Here is a 16,870-nt window from a genome sequence, read left to right as displayed (position 1 = left end):
CCTTTTTTTTTTTTTCTTTTTTTGAGGGCAGTTTCCCTCTTATACCCTTCTCCCCACAGCAGTTCTTTTCAATATAACTTTTCACTGGTCCAACAACTTTGAATGTAACAACAACAGCAAACACCCAGAAACATCCACGCCTTAACAGCTGGAGAACAAGAAACCCCAGACTGCATGGAGTCTCCTGAATCACCCTTCTTTGTTCCCTCTAAACTCTTTTATATTCCTGATGGCCTTGTCATTAAGTGTCTAATGTTATCTCAACCATGGGGCTTTCCAACCATGGCCATATTCCCAAATCTCCCTTTTCTTTATTAATATCAACCATTTTCTCGACATGAATTACCACCCCATATATAACATTTCTTAGACAAATTAATAGACAGACCATGACATAACCAAACAAAAATATATCTACTGATTTACATGTGGTGAAATATGCTTGAGGATGGTATTCAATTGGGGCATAATGAGATGAATGTCTTGACTTGTTTTTGCCACATTGTTAGCATTACTTAGGAAAATCTACAATTGCATCTTTAAATTTTGAGCCTGAGCAAAATCTTAGTATCACAACAGATATTTTCCATGGTCAAAAACATTACAGGAGACTAACCAAAATACTGAAATGTAGCAATTCTTTACTTTTTTGAGCAAGACTCCATAAAGACTCCAGTTCTTTTAAACAAAGGCTCAGACATTCAGGTTTTCTGACCACTCATGTCGTACCTAAAGCATCAAACACAAGAATGGTTGGGTTTTTCCTAAAGGCAAAGGAAGCTTTGACTACTTTAGCGTACTCAGGCATAACAGCCTTATGATTGGGTACAGACACAGTAATGGGTGCATCCGCACCCACGGTAAACTCTGAGTTGCCCTCTTGCATGTAGACACCTTGCTGAAGCCCATGCTTGGGTGTGATTGCATGTGTTTCAGGTGATCTCTCCTAGTTTTAGCATAAGTAAGGACAGTCCCTCTTTGGTCCTGTACCAATAAAGGGTGGTATAAGACCTAAGATAAATATTTTGAATAATATGAATAATTTAAGTTTGAACTTCCTGTTACCAGTCATCCCCAAATTTATTCATATAGAAACTCGAGCTGCATTTTTTCACCCACATTCACTATCTGTTTGCCTGCCTGTTTGAATAACTCTGAACAGGCATTACTTTCACAAAAGCCCAAGACCATAGGCATATCTAACGAGCTAAGATACCATGGTTACTGAATGCTGCCTTTCTTACTCCCATCTACATACATCATCCTACCTCTGAGGTGTGTGTTTCTCTCCATTAGGCCTCCCCATCAAAACTTCTGAGTTAAGAGGGGAAACAGGAGATAATCTCTAACTAGTAAAAAAAAAAAATCATGCACATTGGAAAATGTTAAGCAAAAGCTCTTCTTACATCAGCTAATGTCCTGCTGGGGCAAAGCTGTGTTCATTTGAACAGTTGCTGTCAGGTCCATAGATACAAAATTATTTATATAACGCTACTGATACTCAGCTGTTGAACAGTCATTGTACCTCAGGTAAACACATGTGACATGTAAAGCCCATTTCTCTTCTGTTTTTCCAGTTATTTGTATAACCAAAGGGGTTTTCTATGTGTGAAATTTATACAGAATAGTGTAAGATAAATTTATTATTGGTGCACTGTTACCTGAAACATTTCACTGAGGTCTTCTCTTGCTTTGATTAGTTACCAAGTGATTTACTGAAGAAAAACTCACAATAACCTTTCTAGTGACAAAACTGATTTAGAAGACGACAAAAAGAATATACTAGCGCATACAGCACTTTGAAATAATGAATCATTGTAGCAAAAACAACAATGTGAAACATTCCACTGTACAGAAGTTATAGGAATATATTGGTGTGGTAGAAATAGAAAGATCAGAATAAAGGAATGAGCATTTCATTTTCATCACTACTATTTATGGTTTGCAGCATATGTTTTAAATTCTGACTAGTGGCTCTCTTTATTAGTGTTGTGATATCAATCAGTCAACCACTATATTACTTCATACATGAGCAAGAATAACATCTTTCTTCTCCTTTGCCTATTGTTGGCTTATTAATATTGCTATTCCTTGTGAAAAGAAAGTTCTGACTACACTGTTCAGGCACATTTTTACCATGAGAGATTTGCAGGACTTATTTCAACTTGTATTTCTCAACTTGTATTTCTCTCACCTATTTGCCTAAGCTACCTAACACAAACACAGAATAATCTATACATTTGTGTAGCAGGCCAGGTCAGAGTCCGGAGACAGCACTGCTTCTTGGAGTCAGTCTCCGGAAATATGAGTGAGCATAATACCAATTTTGTTTTGTATTAGTTATGTTCTATAAATCATCTGCCACATTGATGGGACAGTGTTGGGTAGTTTCTGTTGCTATTTTTCCTTTTTTCCTTCATTTCAACCCTTGTCATTCTGCTGTTTCACCCTCTTGTTCTATATGCATTTGAGACTAGAAAAGGTGAACCATTTTTAGCTACAATATCAACAGCTGTTTGACAGTGATTCTACAAAAAGTTTTCTTCTGAACCAGCAAGCATCACTTTTGTGCTTTTTAAGTGAAGATAGAAACTTTAGATGGAAGCCATATATTTCCTTTTTGAAGGTCAAGAAGCACAAAACTAGGAGATGTGATAGGGTTCTTCCTTTGTCTGTGGCAATCTCTGCCTGTCATTGTCACCTTGTCCCCTACTTTGTTCACTGTTCATGCGTATGTAGCCCTCTCAACAGTTCTTTGGGACATCCTGTGGTGTTGCGTTCCCAGAAATGCTACTAACTTGGGTTGCTGTTTGCCAGCTGTATTTAGGTATAGTATAGACTTTTGTTAGCTTTTTAGATATCAGGTATGCTGCTTATTGATATGTCTCTTATGTAGCCTTTCTTGTCCAGCCGTGTAGCTAAAATTCTTGCCAGGCTCTCATTTCCTGTCTTGATGACTCCAGTATCTTTTTCCTCATGCCTTGCCTCATGTAGCCTGACCCCATTTGTGGCTATTCACAATGTTTCTGTTAAAATTGTTCTCCCAGCCCCTTGACAGCTTCTCCTTGAATTTTCCTACAGCTTCCCTATTCAATTCCACATCAAACAGACCCTGCTTGTCTTCACTGTAAAACTACAAATTATTTCTCTTCTACTAGCTGTGATAGATGTTGGATAGATGTTACACTGTTAGAATTTTCTGACAAGAGCTTCCCCCCCCCCAAAAAAAAAAAAAAAAAAAAAAGGTATCTCTTCACAACACGTCTTTAAACCAGCTGTTGCTAAAGGAAACTCTTGTGAAAAACAGGCTTCTGTTCAGCTGCATCTACAGCTTTTCCTTAGCATTGAAATAGTTTCTTGTGTAGTCGTTACTCTAAAGTCTTTAGGAGAGGGCTCTTTTTCTTACTCTACATTTAAACAGCAACTGGTTCAAAGATGTCCCAATCCCAGACTAGCCTTCCTAGAGAGCAGCTTTATAAATAAATCCTTTGGAAACTTTCAGCAGTACCGAGTTAGCAATGTGCTCTCTGAATCCTGTTCTTGAAGGCACAGCAATAAAAGGTTAGTAGCAGCAGTAGTTACAGTGGTAGTTAAATACCTACACCTTTTAAATACAGATATTCTTCCCCCTTTATTCACATGAGTTTAAATACGGTCCAACTTCTAAATAAGCAAGGGTGGTCAGATGCTCAGAACCACTGATGCCATGTGGAATTGTTCTGGTTCTTTGGTATTTGTTTACTTAGATTTTTATTTTTTTTTTTGGTCAGTTTGAAGTTTATTTTGTGTTCTATTGAAATTCCATGTGATATACTTGTCTATTCATACCAGAAATACTGATAGTAAAAGCTCAGTTTCCCAGAAAATGATTCAGGTCAAATACTTATATGGTGTCTCCTGTACTGTGCAATAACAGCATTGTATGTAGCATTTTTTAGAGATGAGGCACTTTGTATGTGCCAGACTTGCATCATCTGGAAAATTCTGAATTTTCCTGTGTTTCATTACATTACTGTTTTTTCATTTTTCTGTTAAAGGTATAAAATACTTGCTCTGGCTTGACGTGCTCCTCCCTATGCTTTCAATAAAAAATATGTTTGTGTAGAAAATGTCAGCTTTTCTACAGTACAGCTAATCTGAGTTTTATTCTTCTATTGTATTCCTTGATTAATATTCCAAATCCCTAACCAAATCAGTTATTCACAAATATTGCTTGCATTAGTAAACTAGCACCAACGAGTCCATCTGATGTCTTCAGTAACTATTTATTACTAATCTGTTTACTTGGCATTTTTTTCTAAAATATAATGTTTCTAATCATCTAGTATCTGGTCATATATGAAAATTGTTGAATTTGCATATTTATTCATAATAAGAAGCAACCCAAAATAAGTTCCTGCTCTGTACTGATTGCACGTAGTTCCTTAAATAGCCGTATATTCCTAGATCCAAAGCAGATATGGTTAGAGACACTTTTTCACCTAGCAAAATCCACAGCTTCAAGTTACCTATACAAGCTGGAGGGGTAGAGCAGAAAAGAAGTAGACATTGAAGTGTAGCCTCACATTCAGACTTGCCTCACACAGGATGAGGACCCAGATCACCAGTTACCACATCACACTTTCTAATTCATGCAATTTTCAGCTGACTAATTTAATGAATAATGCTAATGATAAGCAAGGTGGAGCAGATTTTAGGTATGGGGAACTTAGAGTCTCTCTTTGACAAGTTAGTATTTAGGAAAAATGAAGATGTTTCCTTGGGATTCATGTGCTACTGTAGTTGGGGTATGCTTTCCTTCTTGGGTTCCCACTAAGAACAGCTATATTGTTTGGTACTGTATTGATGTTTAATAGCACTATAGTTAGGAGCTCAAGTATCCAGATGAGATTTGACTTTTAAATATACATTGGAAAAGTCACAATTCATTATTAACTATTACTCTAATGAGATTTGTTGTTAACATTTCTCATAGATAAATTGCTTTATTATTTAAATTTGACTATACTAGACTGTGTCACCTAAATAATCTCGGTCAGTGAATAAATGATAAAGCCAGGCTGGCATTTTTTATTAATAAAAAATAACAAGCTGGAATACACAGTGCTAGAGCCTGATCTCATTTTTAGCACTCTAAAATGCATGGTAACTACTGTGATTTAGGTGGAATTTGTCTTTGTTCTAACCCATGAAACTGAGAAAAGGATCTGATTTCATATTGAGCATAACTAAAGCAATTTTATTTTAAATGTAAATTTAATAAAAATAAATAAATAAACACATGACATGCTCAGCTTGTGATATTTCTAAAGAAATACAATCAGTTAAATTTGAGATTATTAATTAGATGTGTGAGTCTATCCTGTGTTATGAAGAATTTATTAAACGATTTTCCCTAGAGCAAACTCTCAGCTGGTATGAACTGCTATAGTCCCATTAATTTTACAAACATCAGAGAATTTACACCAGTTCAGAACTGCTCTTTGATTTACACTTTTCAAAATAGCCTCTAAGATGAACTTTTTTGTGTAGTTTGGAGAGGATGACAAGAAACTGAATTTGGAGATGAGTAGAAAGTGACAATCAAAAATGAAAGAACTTAATTCTGTTTCAAAGTAATTTTAAGACATTTTAAAGTTATATGAGGTTAAGTAGGCTTTTTTGCATTTTGTGTGGCTGTGTCCATTAAGAAATTACTCTCATAAATGATGATTAATGATCACTTTGAATAATGTATTGCCTTCATTAAAAATCTACAGCTTTTGAAGATAAACCAATGTGTTTGAAAAATTAATTCACAATGTGAAATGATTTTTGTATGTGTTTTCATATGTGCTCAGTGGTGCAAATACAGGTTCTTGAGGTTTATTTAAACCAGCAGTATCTCACATAATCCAAATCTTTGCCTGCACTTAGTTGGGTTTATATTAAAAAAATCAGACTTTTGCCACTGTAGCATTATCAAAATGGATTAAATATCTCTCAAATTAAAAAAAGAATACTAAGACAAAGAGAAGCTTAACCTCTCACTGATTAGCACCATTGTTTAGCCCACTTTTCAGTTTTATTTCCCTTTTCTGTGCAGCCAAGAATTGAATAGTATGTGAATAAAGGCCAGGTTCCCTAAGTCTTCTACCTCACTAAGCTTTATGGGAAACTTAGACCTCCTATGTCAGTAAAGGGCTCCTGATACCTGAATCCAAGCTTGTCCAGTTCATCTACAACTTTATATTGTGACAGACATACTGTAAATACTTACTATTGTATAAGAAACAATGCTAAAGTCCAGAATGATTACTCCAGAAGGTATTTAAGAATTATCAGGACTAAATATGCCAGACAGTCACGTCTTAATTTTAATTATTATTTTAAAGTATTTTAACTGAATCAGAAGGATATCCCTGATCAAAACTGTGAGTAGGTTCAGGCAATTATTTCTAAAAGACACTTATATGTTAACCTCAATTATTGCTGACTTCTGAGAAAATTACAAATCAGGATAGTAGCACTGAAGAACTCTTTCCTAAAAATATACATGTTTGTGCTGGGGATAAAAAGACTATCTTCATTACAGGGTCTTGAATTGTTGTTCTCTGGTAACAGAGAAAATGTGAGCTTATCTCTCAGGAACACCTACAGATGGATAAATTGTTTTAGTGCAATTTGGGATTAACTAGGTAGCTGATGTAAATACATGCATATATATTTCCAACCATCAGGAAATTCTGTGGTGACCTATCTGTTTCCCTCTTAATTCAATAGGTTTAGTATACTACAGCTAAAATATACAGTTTGGTGAAGTACTGAAAACAACTTGTAATTAACCTTCAGGCTGTTTGTTGGTTTTTTTTTGTGGTGGTTTTGTTTTTTGTTTTTTTTTTTTGGTTGGTTGTTTAGTTGTTTTTTTTAGCACTTATCTGTCACTCAGATCTGTATTTATGTGACTTCAAAAACTTCGAAGGAATACAGCAGAGGACAAAAATAGCTGAATATGTGGATGCGTGTTACTCTGTTTAAATAATTTTTTTAAATGTGTAGATACAAGTGTACAGCTGTGAACTTGTGTGTTGTTTGTGGAAAAGGTATTGAATGGATTTTTTTTACTATTAATTGGATTGGAATTGCATGAATTTTTTTAAAAATCTACTATAGGTTGTAACAGCAAGCAAATTCATTTTTTCAAGATATTTCAAGAATCTTCTTAGAATACACATCCCTGATATTATTACCTAGTTATTTAACCAATAATTCTCTGAAATTACTGAAGATTTATCAGTGCATTTTAAAGTGTGACCTTGTTGCCTCACTGTCATTTTGAGTTGTTCAGTGTCTGTCTCATTTAGAGACATCACCTGGAATGTTGAATGCAAATAAATTTAAAAGCTGATAGTTTCATTTAGAAATATTAGAACAAGCCACATAGCTGATTGTAGAACTGTCTTTATGTAAAGTTTCTACAATATTAGTCAAATTGGTCTGCTTAAGCTTATATTGTCTTTTCTTCTGAAAAATAAACAGTTTTAAAAAATAAACGTTATTGCCCTTTGCCAACAGCAGATGGCAATTATTCAGAAAAGTCTTTGCATTTGGATTGTCTATAAAGTTTGACACAATACTTGAATAGTCGAATAGGAAATAGGATTTTTATGACAGCAGTTTATGTTCAGGATTCATACAGTATGTTTATTTAAAAGAAGTTGAAGAGAACAAGAAACTGCTTAGCATGGTGAAATATGCATGTGTTATATACTGTGTCTTAATGACTGTCTTTTCTTTCCTCTTACAGTTTGATAATGTATGGTTTTGTGAAGGCCATGGTACACATTGGCCAGTTAAAAGCATGGGAATTCCACTTCACTGACTGTTTATTTTTTGGATCACTGATGTCTGCCACAGATCCAGGTAACAATTTAAAATAACTTTTTTTTTTTTTTCAAAAATCAGAAGAGTAAATAAAAATATAATGTCTGTATGTGCCATAAAAATGTTGAGTGTCTGTTCTCAGTTTTGATTCTCATCCCTTTAAATGTCTTATATTCTGATTATTGTAAATCAAGTTGCCTCCAGAGATCCCCTGTGTAAGATTTACCTGTGTTAATCTTACAAACTTTACAAATGAAGTTGCTGAAGAGATTGGAATAATGTTCTCCAGTCTCAGGGACACCTGACTGTTTATTGCTAATATGAGAATTTCTGTACACCTTAAACTTTATGGTTAATTAACGTAGACTTTCACAGAAACAGAAAATCCTGAGTTAGAAGGGACCCAAAAGGATCATCGAGCCTGCCACTCTGCTCCCCTCATGAGGAGGCTGCAGGCTGCCATGAGGTCTCCCCTCAGTCTCCTCTGAGCTGAACAAACCAAGTGCCTTCAGACACTCCTCATACGTCTTCCGCTCTAGACCCTTCACCATCTTTGTTACCCTCATTCATATGCCCTCTAACATTTCTATATCCTTCTTAATACTGTGGTGCCCAAAACTGCACACAGGCCACACCTGTGCAGAGCAGATCAGGTCACTTCCCTCAACCATCCAGCCATGCTGTGCCAAATGCATCTCAGGCTATGGTTGGCCCTTTCGGCTGCCAGGGCACACTGCTGGCTTATATTCAATTTGCAATCAACCAGGATCCGCAAATCCTTTCTCTTGTCCCCCAGCCTGAATGTGTATTCAGGATTGCCACACCCCAGGCACACTTGCTCTTTTTAAATTTCATACAGATGGTGAGTGCCCAACCCTCTAGTTTGTCAAGATCTCTACCTTTTGCAAAAGTTTGCAAAGCCTCTCTACCCCTGAGGGTGTCAACAGCTCCTCCTAATTTAGTATCATCTACAAACTTACTTAGTATGTATTTGAGTCCTGCATCCAGATCACTTATAAAATGTGTGATCTAACCTAGTTTAAAGATATGGGGAACTAACTTTCAGATATGGCCATATAAATATAGTTTATAAGGTATCAATTTAGAATTTGAACGCACTGTTGCATGGTTAATACAATTATGAAAAGATCGGTACCAATATGTTGACCAGAACTTGCAGATGTGAGGTTTAAAGCCTACAGTTACAGTAAATACCCAAGTGTGGGAGAAACATTCAGTGGAATTCCAAGTCATAGAGTTACAGGATCGTGTATATCAGAAGGGACCTCTGGAGTATTTCCTATCCAACCTAATAATTAAAACAGGGCTAACCTCAAAGTTATTCATAGACTTAGCAAATTTTTGTTACACTGACTATGTTCATAGTAAGACTACTCTGGTAGTCTTAAATATTGGTTTTGCATCTATGGAAAAACTGTGAAGGAGGAAGTGAAAAGAGAATTTATTGATATTCTAACTACAATATCGTGCAAAAACAAAGTGAAGATTATGGAAAGGTACACTGGATTTTTGCAAAATTTTCAGTTGAGCGGTTACAGGAAAAAGAACAAAAAGCATTTCACGATGCACATGACATGCTGTGTTAGTGCTAATACCCCTGACAAGCTTCTCTGAGAAACATATGAAAAAGTCTTTCAAAATCTTGGCTATTAAAAAAAGTGACAAAAAGCAACATTGTTCCACAAATTTGTTCCATTCTTTAAATGAAACCTCAATATTTAACAAAAGACTATGAGAGCTTGTGATTTATCATTCTGATGGCTTAAAAATGTGGTGTAAAACAATTTATTTCAACAAAACCTGTTGTTGCAAGATTTCTGTAAAAGCTGCCTCAAATTGTTATTCTCAAATTAAGCTAAGCATCCAGGATTCTGCCACTTATAAAGTCCCCCAACTACTTTAATAAGGTTCATCACATGATCAGAACAAGAGAACAACACAGAAACTAAAAGCAGAAATTACACATAAGAAAAATAATTGCTTATGGAATAAAAAGTTGCTTAAAGCTTCCAAGTACTTTTCTTGATTGTGCTATGAATAGTTTGTAGTTGGCTTTGTTTCTTTTCCCATTTTCCATTCCATTACTATTTTGTTCCACAAATGAAAATGTTGATTTACAAGGGGATATACATACACGTATAAGACAAACACAGTGATTTTGATTACAATAGTGTTAAATCACCACTGAATAATCTGGCAAAGCTCAGGGGGAGGGGAGGGTGAACTTCCTCTTCCACTGGAAGGAATAAGAAGTCACAAGGATTACTTTACCCAGAATTTTTAATAGGCTTAAACAGCTAATACTGCAGTTCTGAATACTTTTAGTGGGACAAACTGTCATCTATTAATGTTCTTGGTAATTACTCTTCTGCTTATATAGAGTACCTGTGTGTGTCCAAGGTTTGTTTGAATGTTCAGTCTTGCTCCTTCTGTTATCTAAGCTGTTAGATGTTTTACTGATCTAATCTAATTTCAGTCCCCCAAAAGATGAGAGAATTTTACATGAAATTTTTGCTTAATTTAATGGTAGACATTGCTGAAAATATTTCACTCTCCTGTAGGATTTGCTAGTGAATTATAATCTCAAGCCATGCTAAGAGCTCACAGGAATTCCAAAATCAGTGAAAACACAATCCTCTAAAGGACTGATAGATCATATGAAGCATATAAAATAATCAGTTTCATATGTGATTTTACATTTGATATCTAGCTTTAAAAAAGAGAAATCTCTGGTGAAATGTTGTTGGTGTTGTAGAATAGAATAATAAATTACTGTCCTAGTATGAAATAAGAAATTCTTGTCAGATATGGTACTTGATTTTTCATTTATTTTTTCACTGTGTAGACACATTCACTGAATAGACACATTCCAAAACCAGTTTTAATTTCCCTTGGTTATGAAAAGCAATTAAGTCTCAAAAGATGTTAAAAACCGATCTGTTGACTCAACGGAAGTTGTTTTGACTGAGTTCCTTATTTGTAACAATAAAGATGACTTGTAGATGTTTACATGTTAAATGAATAATTTTACTACAAGGGCAGTAAATAAATACGTGCCATTTAGAAGTTCCTTATATTGTTAGGAAAAAGGAAATAACAGCATAGCACTCTCTAGGTGAGCATTTAAAGATCTTCATATAGAGATTTTGGCATAAAACTAATTCAGAAAATTTTCAACAATATTCCATAGGTTCCCTTCTATAGAAAATTGCATTTGAACTAAAATTTAGAAGTTAAATTACGATTGGTTATACCTGGGACTGTGTTTGAGATTCCTTTATCTACTTTCCAATAAAGATGAATTATCACAAGCTGATACAGAAACCAATATTACACCGAATGTTGAACTAAAAAGAAAAATTAAAAAGAGAAAATCCTTTGAGTGTTACAGTTTACGAATCTTAGCTCCCTAAAATATTTAGTTATGTTTCTACATTTTGCATTATAGAAGCTCTTGGATCTCCAGTAAAAATAAATAAATAAATAAATAAATAAATAAAATAAAAATAAAATAAAAATAAAAGAAACTTTATGGGAAAGACAGATTGTTTTCAAGTGAATCAATCAATTTACAGGAAATATATCTTTCCAATAATTTATTCATTATTGAACAGAAAAAGTTTCTCATTTCAAGACTTCAGGTGAGAAGTTTAATTTTTAAGAAGTAATATTTTAAAACATCATCAAATTCTCCCTTAATTAGTGTTTGATTTTAAGCATCAGATCAGTATCTTTCAATCTGATCAACCGATACCATTTATCATGTTTTTTGGGAAATCATCTCTTCTCATTAGTTAATCTATGTAAAACAGCACAGACTTGTTTCACTGTTTTCACTGTTGAAAGCATTTCCCTTGTATTAGTACTGCATTTTGATTTCTAATGTAACCTAACTCTGGAGGCTGGAAGTTTTTTTTGGGTGATGCAAAAAGGAAGGAGCCTTTTCATGCCTTTGTTCTGGTGCACATGTCAAGAGCACCAAAGAGGCTGTGGAAAAGGGGCTGGAATAGAGAGCAGAGCCCTAACTCTAGGTCCCTAGAGACCTGCAAAATGAAACTGCCTCAAGTGTGGGCATGGATAAGGATATCTGGCATCAACTGTCTTGTGTGGCTGAAAGGCAGACACAACAATAAGTCCCAGGAACAGGCTGCTTCAGGGTACCAGTAGTTTTAATGGAATCATGTGAATGACAGAACAAAACTGACACATGAACTAAAAGATTTGACCTCTGCCTTAGCCACCAAAAAATTACTGGAAAGTATAGCTTTGGCAGTTTGTTGTAGCTGTTATTAACACATTTTGTGCAATGACCTTCCAATCCAGAGAAATTTCATGTATCTTTAGCACTGCTTATTTTTTTAACTTTTGACCTTTCAAGCATAGAAAACAGATTTACCTTCACAAGGTTTGCTGAAGCACAGCTATTTCTGAGCTACATGAACTCCCTTACCTTTGGTCATATTGATAATCACAAGGCTCTTTTCTATTTGAAGTTACTATAGTTACAGCTGAACCTAAGATGTGAGTTGCACTGCTGCTGTTATTGATAAAATTGGATATTTATCAGAAAGAACAGTTCCCATTTCTCATAAAAATCAGAGGATTTTGCATTAAAAAGCACAGTTTATAAATACAGCAGAGTAATACATTTTTGCACTGGTTCTATAGGCCTGTTTATAAGCATGTTTTTAATTAAAATATTTTTGCTTTCTCCTTATACACCCCTGACCTACTCTGTGAGTAGTGTTTATTAGGGAAAGGAGTCTATAATTAAAATTGGAATTGTTATTTTTAAAGAAAAATTGATGGAAAACATAAGTGAGACTTCTCTCATCTGATTTTCTTTCCATTTGATAATGGAAAGTTAGAAAAGATAGAGTTAGAAAAGATATTAATTGTTCTAGTCAGAAGATTAAGATAAGATAAAACCCGTACTTTATATAATGGTTGCATTTATTTTCTGAGTTTCCTTGTTCTTTTCAAACACAACAGCAAAGAAGTATTGGATACAGTTAGCTTACAGATTGTTGAAGTTTGCTGAAGTTATACATTTTCAATTATCCTTTTTACAGCAATTAAGTCCATTTTTTTCTATATATGTCAAAAGATATCTTTCACAGACCAGCTCCACAGACACCAGTTCTGACTTGGATACAATCAAAATCATGCTAGGCTTAGAATCTAACAGATGTTCCCTCAGTCCATGAAGTCAAGGAAGAAGAGAATCAGATTTCTCTTGGCACAAGTACTGAGAAAATCTTAGATGCTTAATTATTTCAGGCTTCCCACCACTGATTCATTTAATGAATTTCACTACCTTTTCTGAGTCAGGAGGTCTATTACATGTTTATTATTATTATTATTATTATTATTATTATTATTATTATTATTATTATTATTATTATTATTATTATTATTATTATTTCTATTTTGGGGGGTTTTCTACTGCCACAAAAATATGTTTGTTTGCTGTCCCCAAATTACCAACTGTTTAGTTCTTTACCTGTCTCTATCTCCGTCCTCATATGCTTAGATTGAAATAAGAGCTTAAGAGTCACTGTAGTTTAGGGAAATGTAGTTTAGTATTTTTTTAATCCATATTATCGTACTGTATCTAAATGAATTATAAAAGACTTTAAGAAGTTTACCACACAAAAATCAAGTCCTACCTACTTTGCCTTAAGAAAGCTAGGGAGGCCATACTGCAATGTAGTATCTAAAGACTATACACTTTACTTAAATATAAATCTTCTCACAGATCAGATGTCACAGATTACTGTGATATATGATGGCAAATGCTGAATCTTTAAATTTGTTCTCTTTTAAAGTCGTCCATCAGACAAAACATAGTGTGACTATTTTGGACAACTATGATTATTCACAAAGTATTTTTCTATCTGGAGAGTAATTCAAATTTTTTTTCCCTTAATTTAGTGTCATGTCCTTTTTAATGTGCCTATTCGTACATGTATCCATAGATTCTCATAAGCAATAAAAGCAAATGTGATCTTGAATAAATGGCTATATGCTTTTGGCAAAACAATGCAAATGTTTTACTGAATTCTTAAATGGTACGGATGTGCTAGAGGTTCTGCTGCTCTCTGTTCTTGTGCAGATACCATTTAACATTTTAATTAATGAGTTGGCTAAGGCAATAGAGGATGCTTCTTTAACATATAATAATATGCTGAGAGGAGATAGCAAGCACTTTGAAAAACAGGATTAGAATTCAACTTAATCCTTGCAATAGTTTAAAATCAACAAGGATAAGTGCTACAGTTAGGAATAGTCATCTTAATAGATAGAAGCTAAGAAAATGGCATTTACTGCTGAAAAGGATTTCAAGTTTACAACCTGAAAATGAGTCATGAGGACTAATACGGGTGGGGAGGGGGAAAGGAAAACAGTTTCAGTTTCATAAACATATATTCTACCGCATCATTTCACTCTATTTCTTGACAGCAAGCATCAGCTACAGTAACTGGATAGGGTTATGAGCACTGTATTTCAAGAAAGATACCATCTGATTAGAAAAAGTTTAGTGAAAATTAGCTAGTAATTAAAGGGATAGAAAATATTTTTGAAAAGAGAAGATTGGAAGAAGCAAGTCAGTTTAGAGACGATATATCTGAAATGAATCTTTGAATAGGAAAAATGTTGCTGAAGGAAAGAAAAAGTCAATAAATACGCCAAATTATTTCTGTCTCATTAGGTTAGGAATGGAAATTACAGACTTGAAGAGTAGGAAGGGAAATACAGGTTAGACGTTCAGGAATAATTGCATTTATAAACTGAAGAGTGGATTAGTTTCCCTGGGATTTGTGAAACCACAAACACTTCAGTTCTTTAAAAATAGATCAGATAAATATGTGTCATCAGTGATGACACATATCACTGATCGCTTACAGTGTCGGGGGGGGGGGGGGGGAGGAGGAGGAGGGGTGTGGAGGGAAGGGGGTAAGGACAGAGTGGATACTGATAGTGGTCTTCCTCCAGAGACCACGATTCTTCATCAAGCAACAAAAAATGCTGTAACCTCCAATGGGAGTGGGAGAGACATATGAAATGGAAGATACTTCCCAAGAAGTGGGTGAACTAGGGAGTCTTTCACAGAGGAGACAAGTGGTGCATTATTGTGTTGCTTGCTTTATTATTTTACTTTCATTCGAAAAGATCTGGAACCAGATTTGGGGAACAGAGTTCAGTGTAAGAGAATATGTTTGTTACATAAAAGAAAAGGTGTTGTTTTTGTAGGAGGCAAGAGGATGGACAGGAATGTGTAGGTATCTGTCTAATTAGCTTTGTCTACTCAAATACCAACAGTATCTTGGACTTTGATTACTATACTGTTTCCCTTCTATCATTTGTGGAGGGAGTATTAGTGCAAGCCCAAAGTAATATGCTAATAAGCAAAAGCTGGAAGTGGCAAAGAGTTTTAGAAAACTGGTCTGTTGTTATGCCATCAAAGAATGGGAGATTAAAATGGGTGCACATTTAGCACAATTAGGCAGCACTGCCTAATCAAGAAAAAAAATACATAGAGAGATATTCATAGAATCATAGAATATCCCAAGTTGGAAAGGACCCACAAGGATAATCAAGTCCAACTCCTGGCTCCACACAGGACTACTTAAAAATTAAACCATATATCTGAAGAGCATTGCCTAAATGTTTCTTGAACTCCAGCAGGCTTGGTGCTGTGACCATTTCCCTGGGAGCCTGTCCCAGTGCCCGACCACGCTCTGGGTGAAGAACATTTCCCTAACCCCCAGCCTGACCCTCCCTTGTCCCACCTCCATGCCATTGCCTCGGGTCCTGTCACTGTCCCCAGAGAGCAGAGCTCAGCGCCTGCCCCTCTACTCTCCTTGTGAGGGAGCTGCAGGCTGCCATGAGGCCTTCACTCAGCCTGCTCTGCTCGGGGCTGAACAAACCAAGGGACTTCAGACACTCATACATCTTCCCCTCTAGACCCTTTGCCATCTTTGTTGCCTTCCTTTATATGTCCTCTAATTTTTATGTCGTTCTTAGATTGTGGTGCCCAGAACTGTACCTAGTACTGGAAATGAGGCCGCACCAGCAGAGTATTGGTGAACCAAGAAAATATCCTTGCCGATAAAGATTATTCCTACACCTTTGAGCTGTTCTGAGGAAATAACTCTTTTCCTGGTTTAACTTATAATCATAATGGGTCTAGATGGGTGAGTTTATCAGGATGGTAAAATAAACTAGTTCATTTAAATATAGCTATATCATCAAATGTTTATTCACACACTTTTCCTAAATTGCCTTCTGTGGAATAACACTTCCAGAATTCTTCAAAGATAACACATCAGCAGAGATCACTGTGACATAAAATCCCACAGGGGAACTGACAATCTGTTTTAGGTTTGTACATTTATATATATATATATAAAAATATATATATATATTTAGATTACTTAGATATTTAAGCACCTTTCAGAAAATCTTATCCGCAATGATTTCAAATTTCCAATAAATTTGATTAAGACAGAATATAATCAGCTGTTCATATATTTGTAAGTTATCAGCAGTCATCTCAACATGAAAGTGTATAATTTCCATTTCTGAAAGGTCAGGTGTTAACACAGCATCCTGAAGGCACTCCTAATATTTTAGATTTGTAGGCTATAAGGACTGAATCAATTGCACAATTACTTACTAGAATGAGCACCAGTGAAGCAGTGAGTTACCATGTAATTTTCAACCATACAAATATTTGGAGGCATTTACATTAAATGATGTGTGGAAAGTGAAAGTTCTGCTTCCTCCATGCAAGGAGAGAATACTAGTATCAACAAAGAACACGGATAGCTTTTTTCATTTAGAGATTATGAAATGCTAGGAAGGTCTAGGAAAGGATTGTGTACAGGTTAGGAAACTGAGGTCCTTTAAAATCCTAAGTATGGTACAGATATCTACATGCCCTTGAGGACGTGTGTCTAAATGATTTAGCCAACAAGTTGAA

General features: G+C 35.2%; 1 protein-coding gene across 2 annotated transcripts in view; it reads left to right on the top strand.

The window, feature by feature from the left end:
* SLC9A9 (solute carrier family 9 member A9) overlaps positions 1-16,870 on the top strand; it is a 217,526-nt gene that overhangs the window by 39,197 nt on the left and 161,459 nt on the right. For both annotated transcript variants that reach the window (XM_068692820.1, XM_068692819.1), the window contains exon 5: positions 7,787-7,902. In XM_068692820.1, the coding sequence (XP_068548921.1) occupies positions 7,787-7,902 (116 nt within the window). The remainder of the gene's footprint in view (positions 1-7,786; positions 7,903-16,870) is intronic.

This window comes from Anas acuta, chromosome 9 (genome assembly GCF_963932015.1).
Source record: "Anas acuta chromosome 9, bAnaAcu1.1, whole genome shotgun sequence".
NCBI classification, from domain to species: Eukaryota; Metazoa; Chordata; class Aves; order Anseriformes; family Anatidae; genus Anas; species Anas acuta.
Note: the sequence above shows the minus strand (reverse complement) of the source record. Positions and strands in the feature narration are given on the sequence as shown.